This window comes from Pteronotus mesoamericanus, unplaced genomic scaffold (assembly GCF_021234165.1).
Source record: "Pteronotus mesoamericanus isolate MK-2021 breed Mesoamerican mustached bat unplaced genomic scaffold, CSHL_Meso_final contig_246, whole genome shotgun sequence".
Taxonomy (NCBI): domain Eukaryota; kingdom Metazoa; phylum Chordata; class Mammalia; order Chiroptera; family Mormoopidae; genus Pteronotus; species Pteronotus mesoamericanus.
Genome location: NW_026555104.1, coordinates 2,876,201 through 2,890,340, shown reverse-complemented (window position 1 = coordinate 2,890,340; position 14,140 = coordinate 2,876,201). Strand labels below are relative to the sequence as shown.

Here is a 14,140-nt window from a genome sequence, read left to right as displayed (position 1 = left end):
GAAAAACTCCCAGCCTCACAAAAGAGTTCATTGGAGAGACCCACAGGGCCCTAAAACATATACAAACCCACCCACCTGGGAATAAGCACCAGAAGGACCCAACTTGGTTATGGGTAGTGAGGGGAAGTGACAAAGTCTGCTGAGAGCTGGCAAGCAGCATTGTTCCCTCTCGGACCCCTCCCCCACATACATGTCACAATGCGGCAACCTGGGTTGCCCCAGCCTGAAGAATAGGTGAGGCTCCACTCCTTCTGATGTAACAGGCATGCTGAGACAAAGAAATGTGGCCCAAATGGAAAAACAGATCAAAGCTCCAAAAACAGAACTAAGTGATGAAGAGATAGCAACCTATCAGATGCACAGTTCAAAAGACGGGTAATCAGGATGTTCACAGAAATTGTTGAGTATGGTTGCAAAATGGAGGAAAAAGTGAACATTATGCCAAGTGAAATTAAGAAAATTATACAGGGAATCAACGATAAAGAGAAGGAAATCAGAACTCAAATCAATGATTTAGAATAGAAGGAAGAGAGAAACATTTAACCAGAACAGGATGAAGAAACAAGAATTCAAAAAAATGAGGAGAGGCTTAGGAACCTCTGGGACAACTTTAAACATCCCAACATCTGAACCATAGAGTTGCCAGAAGGAGAAGAGGAAGAGCAAGAAATTGAAAACTTATTTGAACAAATGAAGGAGAACTTCCCCAATCTGGCAAAGGAAATAGACTTCTAGGAGATCTTGGAAGCTCAGAGTCCCAAAGAAGTTGGACCCAGGGAAGCACACTCCAAGGCACATCATAATTACATTATCCAAGATTAAAGATAAGGAGAAAATCTTAAAAGAAACAAAAGAAAAGGAGGAGTTACCTACAAGGGAGTTCCCATAAGACTATCACCTGGTTTCTGATAAGAAACCTTGCAGGCAAGGAGGGGCTGGAAAGAAGTAGTCAAAGTCATGAAAGGCAAGGACCTACATTACTGTATCCAGCAAAGCTTTCATTTTGAATGGAAGGGCAGATAAAGTGCTTCCCAGATAAGGTAGTTACAGGAGCTCATCATCACCAAGCCCTTATTACATGAAATGTTAAATGTTTTATCTAAGAAAAAGAAGATCAAAAACTATAAACAGTAAAATGACAACAAACTCACAACTATCAATGACTGAATCTAAAGAAAACAAAAACAAACTAAGCAATCAACTAGAACAGGCAGAATTACAGAAATGGAGAGCAGAGGGGAGGGGGAGAATAGGGGGAAAGGTACAGGGAATAAAAAGCATAACTGGTAGGAGCAAAATAGACAGGGGGAGGTTAAGAACAGTGTAGGAAATGGAGAAGCCAAAGAACTTGTATGTTATATGTATGACCCATGGACATGAATTAAGGGGTGGGGGAAATGCTGGTGCTAGAGGGGGTACAGCATGGAGGGGAAGAAAGGGGAGAAAAAAATGGGACAACTGTAATAGCATAATCAATAAAATATATATTAAGAAAAAAAAGAAGTGTCAAGACATATCTGGGAAGAAAAAATAAGATGAGCTCCATGCAAGAAATACAAAGAAAGTGTTACTGGAGGCAGCTGTGAGAAGGGTACCAGTGTGGACAAACAACTGGGGTTAAATCCAGCCCCAGTTCCTCTGGCGTGAGACTAAACAAGTAACTTAACCTACATCTTGGTATCTTCCTCTGCAAAATGGTATAACCATACCTACATCGCCAGGTTATTTCAGGGATTTAATGGGATGATGCATATGAAGTGCTGAGCAGACCTTGAGGAACAGAGTAGGTTTTTTTTAAAACTCATGATAGCCAATATGATTACTGTCATAACCAGCTAATTGAGGAGAAAAAGAACATCCCAGGAATAGTAGGGGAGCAGTGAGCAGGGCGTAAGTGGCTGGACTTCCAGGGGTGAGTTGCTGTTGATACTACATGGGCATCATACTCACTGCCACACCCATGTTGCAGGTCACCCTGGCCTCAGTGTGCATGGAGCCAAGCTCAGAGTCCTCCCTCCCAAAGCCTGCGTCTACTCCCTCCCTGGTCAAACCGGCTAGAGTACGCCTTCAAGTATCTGCACCAGTTCCTGACTCCTTCAGATCCTCCCACTCCCATGATGCCATCAACATGGTCATTGTGCCTCACCTCAATCAGGGACCTTCCACGATGCCAGGCTCACTCTCTCCAACTCATAGCACACTGATGAGCCACGCCATCCCTCAGCCCCAGGTTTTCAGTGACTTCCTTCTGCGTGGCCACCGGTATCTCCCATGCTCTGGTTCATCCTACCTCTTCAGCCTTCTGAGTCACTGCTGCCTGCTCTGGGTTGAATTGTGTCTCTCAAAAGGATACACTGTGGTCCTAACCTCCATACCTCAGAATGTGACCTCATTTAGAAACAGTCATTGTAGAGATTAGGGAAGTTGAGGTTCTACTGGAGCAAGGTGAGTCCTTAACCCAGTATAACTAGTGTACTTATAAGAGAGAGACACAGAGAGGGTGCCACTTGCAAACACAGAAACACACAGAGGGAGGGTGGCCATGTGGCAACAGAGGCAAGGATTGGAGTTACACTGCCTATGGGCTAAGGAACGCCTGGGGCTACCGGGAGCTAGAAAAGGCAAGGAAGGAATTCTGCCAGAGCTTCAGAGGGAACATAGCTCTGCCAACACCTTGATTTTTAACTTCCAGCCTCCAGAATGGTGAGAATAAATTTCTGTTGTTTTAAGCCACTCATTTTGTGGTCCTTTCCTATGGCAGCTCCAGGAAACTAATACACCACTCTATATAAGCCCAGAGTTCAGCCCAACAGGACTCTAATTCCTAGAAGATCTCACATCCCTTCCTCCCTCCCCTCGCACCTCCAGTTCAACAGCTTGACTCTGCTGTACCTCAGCCCAGAGTGCTTTCCCCTCATCTTGCCCTTCCAAATTCCCACCTATCCTTCAAACCTTACTACTGTCACAAAGCCTTTCCTCATCCCCCAGGAGGATGAGTCTTGACTTTCACCTCTAGAACACGTGAATTTTCTGCAGCCTTTTCATGTCTGAATGTAGCCATCTATCATCTGACATCAGAGCATTTACTAGAGCCATCACCAGTTGTGTCTTCCTGTGGTGCCTCCACCCCTCCTCCCCCTCCTCTTCCACGTGCCTCTTGTACCTGTTCCCTGCCCCACGCTCACTGGTCTCGGGCTGAGGAGGTCCCACGACTCACCCTGAGTGCTGTCAGCCCCAAAGCTTCACTCACTTCCGCACAACCCTGGGAACCAGAGAGAAACACAAGAATGCCCATTTCCCAACTGACTTCCAGGGGTGGACACGGAAACCAGAGAGTCAGTGGTCACAAATTACATAGGAAATCAGAATCTGAAGTTTGCCCTGGTGAGTGTGGAGTTAATGAAAGCGAAGGGATTTCAGATGGACCACAGAGAAAGCCCTTCAGTTGCTAAGGGACTTTTGTCCATTGTGGATGGACTTTGCCAGGGGACCTAGGATGCTCACAGGCTGCTGACCATGATTTCTTCTCTCCTGGTGCCACAGACTGAATGTCTGTGTCCCCCCAAATACATACACTAAAATACCAAAGTGATGGTTTTCGGAGATGGGGCCTTTGGGGTGATCAGGTTCAGAGGAAGTCATGAGGGTAGAGATCCCGTGATGGGATTAGTGACCTTTTAAGAAGAGGAAACTCGAGCTCTCTCTCTACCCTCCATGTGAGGACACAAAGAGAGGTTGGCCATCTGCCATCCAGGAAGAAGGCCATTAGCAGAACCTGAGCATGGACTTCCCAGCCTTCAAAACTAAAAAAATAAATGTTGATTGTTTAAGCAACCACTCTATTGTATTTGTTACAGCAGCCCAAGCTAATACACCTGGGCAGTGCCAAAAATACATGGCGATCCTGACCCCGCTTGCCTGTTTTTCACGACCGTCCTGAATGTGGTCTCTCCTTGGCCATGTTAATGCCATCACTTTGGAAACAACTGCAGCACATTTCTACAGCAAGATGTAGCTTCAAGTTTCTTTCCAGACTGTAGGATCTGGGAAGATGGGGGTTAGAGTTGCAACTCCAGTCCCAAGCAGGGTGCCTTGCTGGGATGGAGCTGCTCCAGCAAAATCTGGTGGATGAACAAACAAAACTGGAAGACAGAGAGGCCCATGTCGTTTGATTGGAAAAAACACGTTAGTCCACTTACCACATAATCGCTTAAGCTGATGTTTCTAGGGCTCAATTCATTCCCTGCTGTGTGATAAAGTTCAGAGCTTAACTCTCAGAAACAATCTTATTTCCTTTATTTCCAAGTTTTTGGAGAGCCCTGACTATACTCCTCTCAAGAAAAAAAAAAAAAATTTAACAACATCCCACACAACCCTATGAATTGACCTGCATGTCACCTTTCCCCCTCGCCCACCTCTGTCTCCATTTGGCAGGGACTAATTAATAAGTAATAAAATGGGCTTGCTCTTTGGAAAGCATCTTTTGTTTTTCCCCAGATCTATCTGGGCAGGCTCAGGCCAGTTCACCAACAGGGGTCCTAATTAAAGTCTGAAAATGCATTGTAAAGCAAAGATGGAAACACAGAGCCAGACATTACAGCAGCCTGTTAACGGGAAAATCAGCTTAAATTAAGACACAGCCAGACGGAAACCAAAGCAACTTGCCATTGCATAAATTACGTGTATTAGAATCAGGGAACGTTAGTGCTGGAAATGCCACCCCGAGAGCCCTGGAGAGACATAACATTGCAAAGTTAAGCATGTTCAGCCCTCATTTATAAGGAATTTAAAATAGATGATGAGGTCTTCTGTGGCAACTCTCTAAATTGCTGTGTGACTGGAATAAAAACTATCTTTGCTCCATTCATAATTTAAAGGCTTGGAGGTGGAAACAGTTTTTAAAAATCATTTGCTGTGGCCTTTGTGGGTAGAGGGACAGGGATGGGAAGTGAGAACTAAAAATACGCTAAAGCAGGACTTAGACACACCAGCTCACCTCAGCCCCCATGTTTCCTTCTGTTAAATGGGAAGACAGTCGCGTCTTCCTCCAGGGGGTTGTTACGTGGGATAACTGAGATATCCAGGATGCTGGCCCTTTGTAAATTACAAGCAAATGTGGCAGCAAACTGCAAAGTGTGTGTGTTTTGTTTACTCATTCATTCAGTCATACATCTACTCATACTCTTGATCTTAAAAAAAAAAAAAAAAGGTTCCTGACAGTTGAACCTGATATGATCCTTGGCAATTTTTTCCTTTCCTCTTCACATTTTCCTTGTGAGTATGTGCACGTTCACACTCTAGGAAGGACACACACAAGGTACATGAAAACACACTGCACACACAGGCATCTCACGGCCTCCTAGACCGGACACTTCTCCCCATTGCCACAACCGTGAGCCAAGCCATCCAGGAGGCGCCTGAAATATACCCCCTGCCCTCCAAGCCACCAGAGTGAACCACCTCTAGTAAGCTGGAACAATCCATCTTAAATGCAGGTCGATGATTTCAGTGCTCTGGGCGCCCCACGGCCTTTGGGATCCAGTCCAAACACTTGAGCGTGCACAGGATGTCCCTCACCAGCTGCCTGTCCATTAGTTCAGCCTCACGCTCCCTGTCCCAGCCATACTCAAGCACCAGAATGCAGGCAGGCCCCAGGAGAGTGAGAGTTTTTTATTGTGTGGATCACATATATTCCCAGCACCCAGGATAGTACCGGGGGAGCCTCTGGGAATATCTGTCAGTGAACAGGGCACTTTTCAGTTCTGGGTTTTTGTTTATGCTTTTCTCCCTGCCTACAACACTCCCTCCTCCCCCTTCTTCTGGCCAATTCCTACTCATCATTAAGGTCTCAGCATTCAGGTACTAACAGATAAACTTTATTGACTACCTCTTGGCTTCCCTCTAAAAAAAGTGACCTTTCTTTTCTTACAGTCCCACAGCACTATCTCTAACATGATTTTAGCTCTGAGCTTTATCACGCAAAGGCGAGAAGCCCAGCATGAAGCTTTCTTCATTCTTGACTGTGACCAATCTGTAAATAATGTGCTCATTCCATCACCCAGGATGTCAACTCAGGTTATTAAAGGTGAGACATATGTCAGGAAACCCTGCTCTGACAGCGCATCACCCTTGTGCATTCTAAATGCTGGTTTTCTTGTTTTTATTTGCCACCAGATTGTAAGCCGCTGAGGGGCAGGTCTCCCAACGTTTGTCTCATGATTTGCTCTTAGTAGAGATTCATTGTTGAATGAATGTAGTTGGGAGGCTGAAAAATGGAATGAATGATAGCCACTGGACAGGCTACTTTGAACGTGCAGTTGTGAAGCAAGCTGGCACCAAAGCCTCACTGGTTAATATTTCAGATCCTTTTCTCTAAGATTAGCTGCCATCTAGATCATCATGTTCCTTTATGTCCCCATCTATTAAACAGAGCCACAAGATTAAAACCCACTGTGCCATTTCTAAAGACTTCACCTTGTCCCAAGTGGGCATTACATGTTGTTTATGTCTACTTGACCTCCTTACTCAAGGGCAAAGAGGTAAAACTGCCTCTTTGCCATGATGCTGAGAGACTACAAGGAAAAGGAAGGTGGGGGTGTCCCAAAGCAAACATCTCAGAGTTAATGATGAAGGTCACAGGACAAGGAGATACCTCCCTGGTGAGGGTCCTCAACCCTGAATCTGAATTACTGTAGGGGGAAGGAGGATAAAGCCAGAAGGGAATTTACATGGCAGTGGAAAGGTCTTTCTCCCTAATAAGTCCTCTTCAGAGAGTTCTTCCTGCCCTAGCTCTCACGGTGTCCCCTGGACCTCAAGACCTCATCACAGTCCCCTGCCGTTCTGAGCACCAGCCTGGTTCTCATCTTCCTTTAGGTTATGGCAAAACCCCAAGGGCAGCAGGAGGGCTGAGAAAATCCTGAAAGGTAACAGGACGGACGACTTTTTGCAAAAGCCAATGCTGAGAACAAAAATCAAATCAGGTGTTTGACTGAACTGACAGTTCAACTCATTCCCTGCTGAGGCTCTTTTTAGAAACAGCCTCAAGCCCCTGAGAGCCTCTGACCTTCCAGTGGTGAATACTGAGCTTTGATTTTCAGCTAAGCCACTGCCTATAACACTCAGCAATAGCACTGACTTTATGCAAAATCAAGTTATTGGCAGAGAAGACGTGAAGCAGGAAGGGAGAGAATTCACGGTGGAAAGCTAACATATTGCAAGTCCATTCACCTATGTAAATGTATTTACAATATACCACATGGTCAACCCCACTTCTGAGCCAGGCTAGCAGACAATTTGAATTGAGTGGGCAGAACCTGGCTTTGCTGGCTGGGACCACTTCTCCCCATCACTGGTCATCCTTCTCTCCCTCCAAGGTGACCTGTGGGTCATGACTACTCAAGTGCTCAAACTCCAGTTTGGACACCCTAAGTCACTGCCTGAATCCAGCTGCCCAGAGAGGAGACTTAATGCAAGTTACTTCTTAACCTGAGAATTTCCAAGGAATACATCACTTGTTCCTATCAGGTGAAACTAGCACTGGCCTTCCTGGATGTGCTGCCCACAAGTACCAGACAAGTGCTGAAGTATCAAGATCGTTCACTGGGTTCTCCTAATGATTAAAATGATTTCCCTATTTTTCAGGCTACTTGAAGAGCTGGAAGAGATGCCAGTGAAATGCACTTGCCATCTTCCTTACAGCATAAGCGATTCATTCCTCTATCCTACGTTATCATGCAAGTTTTCTAACTGCTTGGAAAGCTTAAGGTGTAGTTTATTACTAATCACTGGCATTTTCATTTAAATTCCAACACTTTGATTTTCTCAGGTTATCATATCTTTTGTAACTTTCAAATGTTCACCAGCACTGTCCAGCTCAGATGTATACAGGACACTGGCAAAATGACAGCCCATGAGGTCAAGGGCACAACATGTTGGCCAGTGGACCCAATGACAAGTGCAAGGGTACTGCAGCCTCCCTGTGCACACGTGGGCAGTCACTGACCCGAGCGAGCTCCGAACGATGACGCCTGCTTTATGGCAGCTTTTATTTTTTTCCATAATTATCTGACATAATTTTTAATGGGTTGAATCTGCAAACTAGACGACCTACCCCCACATGTTAGAGAGCTGGCTATGATAGTAAAAACACTTCATTTCTCTCTGAGCCTCAGTTTCCCCTATATGATATGTGAGGTGGATGCTCTGAGACACTGCAAATGAGCTCAAGGTCCTGGGGTTTTAGACCACAATCCTATTTTATCTCCATGCAAGTGGAGCTCAGGAACTCTGAGAGGATGCCAAAACTGAGATGCCAAAAATTCTTGTCTCCTCCTAACGGTTCCTTTGTTCTGCAACAATGATGGCACCATAATTATGTTGTGAATGGTGCCTAGGCGGTCCACACATTTGGCAAATTGCATGTGTCGTGGCCAGGTTAAAACAACAACAACAAAGAAACTAACAGTGTCTGGTGGTGGAATCAAGCAGATTCTGAGAGGGCAGCCAAGTTCTATGGCCCAGCTTGGGAAGGGATGGGAGACAGGGCCCAGTCAGAGAAGGTCCTGCCGGGGCAGGGGAACATGGGGGAAAGCAGGGCAGCAGAGCTTATGTCCTGGGGGACAATAAGAGCACACAGCCACCAAGCACCAATATGTGCCAGGGACTCTTCTTTTACCTTATATTGCTTAACTCATTTCATCCTCAAAATGACCCTATGAAGTAGGTCATTTTTGTCCCATTTTAGAGATGAGCAAACTGAGGCCCAGAGAAGTTCAGTATATGAGCCAAGTATCTCAGCTAGTAAGTGAAAGACCTGGACAGCCTGGTTCCAGACCCCATGCTGCAGTGAACTCATCTATGCATGTCCAGAAAGTTAGATCCAGGAGTCAAAACACGTGAACAAACATGTTTGAGGACCTACCATAAGCTAGGTGCAGTTTTAAGCCCTGGAGGCCATCTTTACCTCTGTTCCTAACATAACCTGCAACAAAGCAGGTGCCCAATAAATGTTCACTGCTTTGAAGGCTAAATTATACGTAGTATAGCTATTTCTGCTGGGTTGAATAGTGCCTCACTCCCCAAATTTCATGTCTATCTAGAACCTATGAATGTGACCTTATTTGGAAATAGGGTCTTTGCAGATGTAATCAAGTTGAGATGAGGTCATATTGGATTAGGATGGGTCTTAAATCCAATGACTGGTGTCCTTCTAAGAGAGCAGTTTAGACAGGCACATGCAGGGAGAATACCACGTAACAGCGGAAGCAGAGAATGGAGTGCTGTGTCTATAAACCAAGGCAGGCCAAGGACTGCCAGCAACCCCTGGAAGACAGAAGAGAGGGGCATGAACAGATTCACCCTCAAAGCTTCCAGAAGAAACCAACCCTGCCGACACCCGATTTAGGACTTCTAGACTTTGGAATTGTGAAGGGATAAATTTGTGTAGCTTTAAGCCACCCAGTTTGCAGTAATTTGTCCTGTCAGTCCTAGGAAACCAATATGCTAATTTTTTAAAAAGACAAAAGATACGTTCTCAAGTCACCCTGTTTGGCAGTACGAGAGTTCTGGTCTGAAGGTCATGATTCCCCACTGGCCCTGAGTAGGCAGGGGAGAAGCCAGGGAAAGATTAATCCCTGGCCTCACAGGAAGCCCGCCTTCCTGTCAACAAAGCCCCGTGAAAAGCCTCGGGCCAGAGGGCTGTCTGCCGGCCCATCACAAGGCTCACATGGAGAAAATATTTTCATTCATGGGAGAAAAAATAGGAGAGCCCACCAAGCTGTGTTTGCATCAGGCCCCTGAGGGGCCCCTTCTGCTCACGACAAGAGCTTGCAGGTAAGAAGACCTCCAAGGAAGAACGTCAGGGCTTCCCAAAAGTCAGTTTAAGTAATGGGCTTCCTATTTCCCCACTAACCCACTCAGAACTAAAAGCAGAAATTCCTAAGCATTTGGCAACCCATTTCCCTTTGAAGATCTGGTAAATGGTATAGATTCTAACTTTTTCTCCAGTAAAAATTCCTATGTGGAAAATTTGGGGGGGGGCACATTTTGAGGCATCATGGATTCCTAAAGCCCATTTATTGATAGACAAAGATTTATGAATTGTCTATTATGTGCAAGCATGTGCTATAGGCTAGGAAGATAAAGGGGGAAGAATAGATAAGGCATGTCTCTTCCTGGAGCCCAGAGCTAGAACAGAGGTGTATGAATTCTCTGGGGCTGACATAACAAATTACCACAAACTAGAGGGCTTAAAATGACATCAATTGATTCTCTCCCAGTTCAGGAGGTGAGAAGTCTGAAATCCAGATGTCTACAAGGGTGGTTCGCTCTGGAAGCTCAGAAAACTGGCTCCGCGCCTGTCTCCCAGCTTCCTGTGGTTGCCAGCGAGCCTTGGTACTGTCGGCTTGTCAATGCCTCCATCGTCACATCATCACCTTCTCTTCTGTGTGTCTCTGTCCTCTCCTCTTCTAAGAACACGAGTCATTGGATTTAGGACCCGCCCTAAATCCTATCTGACATCATCAAAATCCTTAATTACATTTGCAAAGACCCTGTTATCAAATAAGGTCCTGTTCTGAGGTTCTGGGCAAACACGGACTTGGGGAGGATGCTACAGAACCCACCACAGGCGGTCAGACGGTTTAACGACCCCCAGGGAGAGCAGAAGGGGTGACAGGAGAGCACGCCCGAGACCGCGGGGCAGGCTTTGCTGGGGACCTTGCATGGAATCAGAACCCAGACGGCGAGTAGGAACTAATTAAATAAGTGGGAGGTACACCAGGAAGAACTAATCACATGGGTGAGGCCCCAAAAAGAGGAAGGCAACCACTGATGGCAGCGGCCAGCCAGAGGGGCCACGGTGCAGAGACCCCTGGCGCAGGGGCGCGTCTCGTCTCGTAAGCTGCTGTTTGTGGAGTTTTGATTTTATTCTCAGGGACACAAAATGACTCTGAAGGGCTGGAAGCAGGGAAGTGGTTCTACCAAGTTCACCCTGGCTAAGAGGAGGATGGACTAGAAAGGTGAGAGACCCCATGCAGGCACCCACGTGTCCGTTTCTCAGGGAAAAGCTCTAGGGTACAAGGTGCCCCGGCCTCGTCCTGCCTAGCAAGCTGGAGTGACCCCACTGAGCAAGGGGGAGTCAACCCAGGGCACAGGGGATGTGAGCCAGCCGGACAGGTCATGGTCAGCCTGAGAAGGAAACCTTAAGGGTTGAGAGCTGACACCTGGACTCTATCTATACTCTATCTATGCAGGGATGGGGGGGTAGCATTTGAAAAAAAAGTTATGAGCTCTTGGATCCATTCAGAGGCACACCCCTCACCTTTGCAGACCCTGTGGCGTAAGTGTGCCTGTTAAGTACCGTCACCTCAGTCATCTTGCCTTCTGTGCCTCCCCGATTCAGGTCACCTTCTCCCTTGAATGCCCAGGCTGGGTTCCAAACCCTCCCACGAACCCCAAAAATTCCAGGTGCAGACTCCCATACTAGATCCTAATCCTTACTTTCCATTGAACATGCCTCCATTACCAGACAGTAAGAACTTCGAGGGCAAGGATTTTTTTTATCTCGTCTCTAACACACAGACTCTGAATGTTACCAGATGGAAGAATGATGGATGGATGGATGGATGGATGGATGGATGGATGGACGGACACACAGATTCCTCATGGATTTCGCCACAAAGCTGTATTGGTTTCATACCAGATTAATCAATCGTGTAATTAAATCAACACGGACCCAAATATTGCCCTTTAAATGCTTTATGCCTTGTCCTCCCCCCAAAAGAGGCAGAGCAACACACCCAAAAAGAAGGTGACTTAGTATCCTCAAGACTCACCTCATTCCTTCGGCAGCCATCTTATCGAGGTTGGCAGTGTCCTTTGTTTCTGCCCAGTTTGCTCCCAGGTCACCCCACCCCATGTCATCTGCCAAAATGATCACGAAATTTGGTTTCTGGCCTCTTGTTTCCCCACTGAAGCAAAAATTCACAAGAGGATAAAGACTTCCCAAGAAAGTCACCCCTACCAAGAAAACCTTTAGAGAAAGCCAGGCCATGGTGGTATGGAACGATGGCAGGCCACCAATAGAGACTTCTCTGGGAGTCCTCTTCTGCTCACTTTCAATGCAAGGAGTTCCTGGAGATCAGTGTTTTGCAAGAAGATATTCCAACCCACTCACTGTAAAGATGAGCACGCTGCGGCCCCGAGTTCTGGTGGTGGTGGTGGTGCCTACAGGGATGGTGGGAGCAGTAGAAATGAGTCCCCCATCTAGAATCCTGGTTCAAGAGAGTCAGGACACCTGCACTCCCAAATTTGACCTTCCCCACTATATAGCTCCCTAAGGTGACTGGCTGTGTATAACAATCAGACAACAGTGTCAACGACTGCCCCGTGGCTGATTAGAAAGTGACCCCTCTGTGCTCAGAGATGTCAGAGCCGAAGCACAGGCCTTGCATCTGGTCGGGACTCCAGCTGGTGAGTGCAGGATAAAATCTCACATCTGCAGAACACCTGGGCGTTCTAGAAGCTGCAGTCAGCCCCCAATGAGTTTCTGAGTTCCAGGTGGTCGAAGGCTTCATGTTTCTGTAAAGTTTCCTGAAAGAACAAAAATTGACAAGAAAACAGAGTGAAAACTGCCAATGCAGCTGTGTTGTACTCAGTAGCTTAGGAAATAATCACTTTTCCATGCCAACACATGCTTTTCTTGTTATTTGAATATTTAACTGGTTCATCAGTTTCTGCACCTGAGAAATAGTGATGATAAAAGTATTTGCAATGAGCCTACAGTCAAAGAGGTGAGAGCAACTTCTCTCTCAAACCACTGACTATATATATGAGAATGCTGAGGCCCAGTGTTCTGGGTGAGGCAAGGACCAGCACCCCACCCTGCGCGATCCCAGAGACCACCCCCGCCACTGCCCTCTACCATGCCTCTCCGATCCACAAGAAGGTCCCATACTAACTGTGACGTTATCAAACTCACTGAAGATTCTAGAAGAAAAGATGAGAACCTGATTATTAGAACCCTTTCTAACAGTCATGCTACAAACAAATACTGCCATATGAAATTCTTGACCAAAAAATTCGAGAAAGTGAAATGTAAAGAAATAAGTTTATTGTAGAATCTAAGTGGAAATGCTATGGCAGCTCATTGTAGACTCTCTTAATCTTTGAAACAAGATTTATTTCTTATTAGAATCTTTATTTCTTAATAGAATTGTGTGCCTTTACATCTTGAAAATTAATTTTTAATTAGCCAGGTCCAAAGACAGGCTCAACTAGTGCTTCTCACGCTTTGATGTACATACAAATCATCTGGGGATTTTACCAAAATGCAGCTTCAGCAGGTAAGGCTGGGTCCTGGGTTCTGATTTTTAACAAGCTCCCCAGAAAGTCCTACACTGGTCTTTAAATCAGACTTTCATTACCAAGATGCTCAGAAAAGAAAAACATCCTGATTCTTGTCCTAGGAGAAAACCAACCTAACTGGAGATGATAACCCTAACTGATGCTTCACCTAACTAGAGGTGATTCGGCTTCCGGGGAGAAACACAAAAGCATTAATTCAGGTTCGGATTTGAAAGACAGGAATCGAAGGTTATGCTTTCAACACGGGTTGTAAATAGAAACCATAAAATAAGTAAAATGAAATAATCACCCCAGATTTACTTAAAGGCCCTAAGTCTACAGTTAGTAAGGAGGAAAAAACTTGAAATTCTGGACCAAATAAAGAGCTCAGCTGAACACCCAAACTCTGGGGAAGATTAAAGGAGAACGAAGTTGTAATATATGAAGATGCTACTAGGGCTGGGTTATGGCAGGTCTATCTCCAGTTGTGATACCTGCCTTGGGAAGGAATGCACAGCTGGCAAAGCCAACCCAGTGGCAACTGAGTGGATGGGGCTAGTTGAAGATATGTAAATTCTGGAAGACCTAGATATGCTCAGAAGGATGGGCAGATATATACTTCACCATAAAAAGGAAGTCCAAGTAAACAGTCATGGTCATCTGGAGGCCAATGAATCAATTGTCCAGAAAAGCAATTTTTTTTTTTTTGTTTTCTAAAAGGAGAGTTATTATTTCAAAGTCAATTAGATTCAACTGGTATTTGTTGATCTTGAGGCCCCAAAGACTTCTCCCTATC

General features: G+C 45.7%; 1 protein-coding gene across 1 annotated transcript in view; it reads right to left on the bottom strand.

Moving 5' to 3' along the window:
* The window catches only part of ARSG (arylsulfatase G), a 97,342-nt gene that overhangs the window by 47,437 nt on the left and 35,765 nt on the right, over positions 1-14,140 (bottom strand). Inside the window, exon 2 of the mRNA XM_054573082.1 lies at positions 11,835-12,591. Within this exon, the coding sequence (XP_054429057.1) occupies positions 11,835-12,052 (218 nt within the window). The 5' untranslated portion in view covers positions 12,053-12,591. The remainder of the gene's footprint in view (positions 1-11,834; positions 12,592-14,140) is intronic.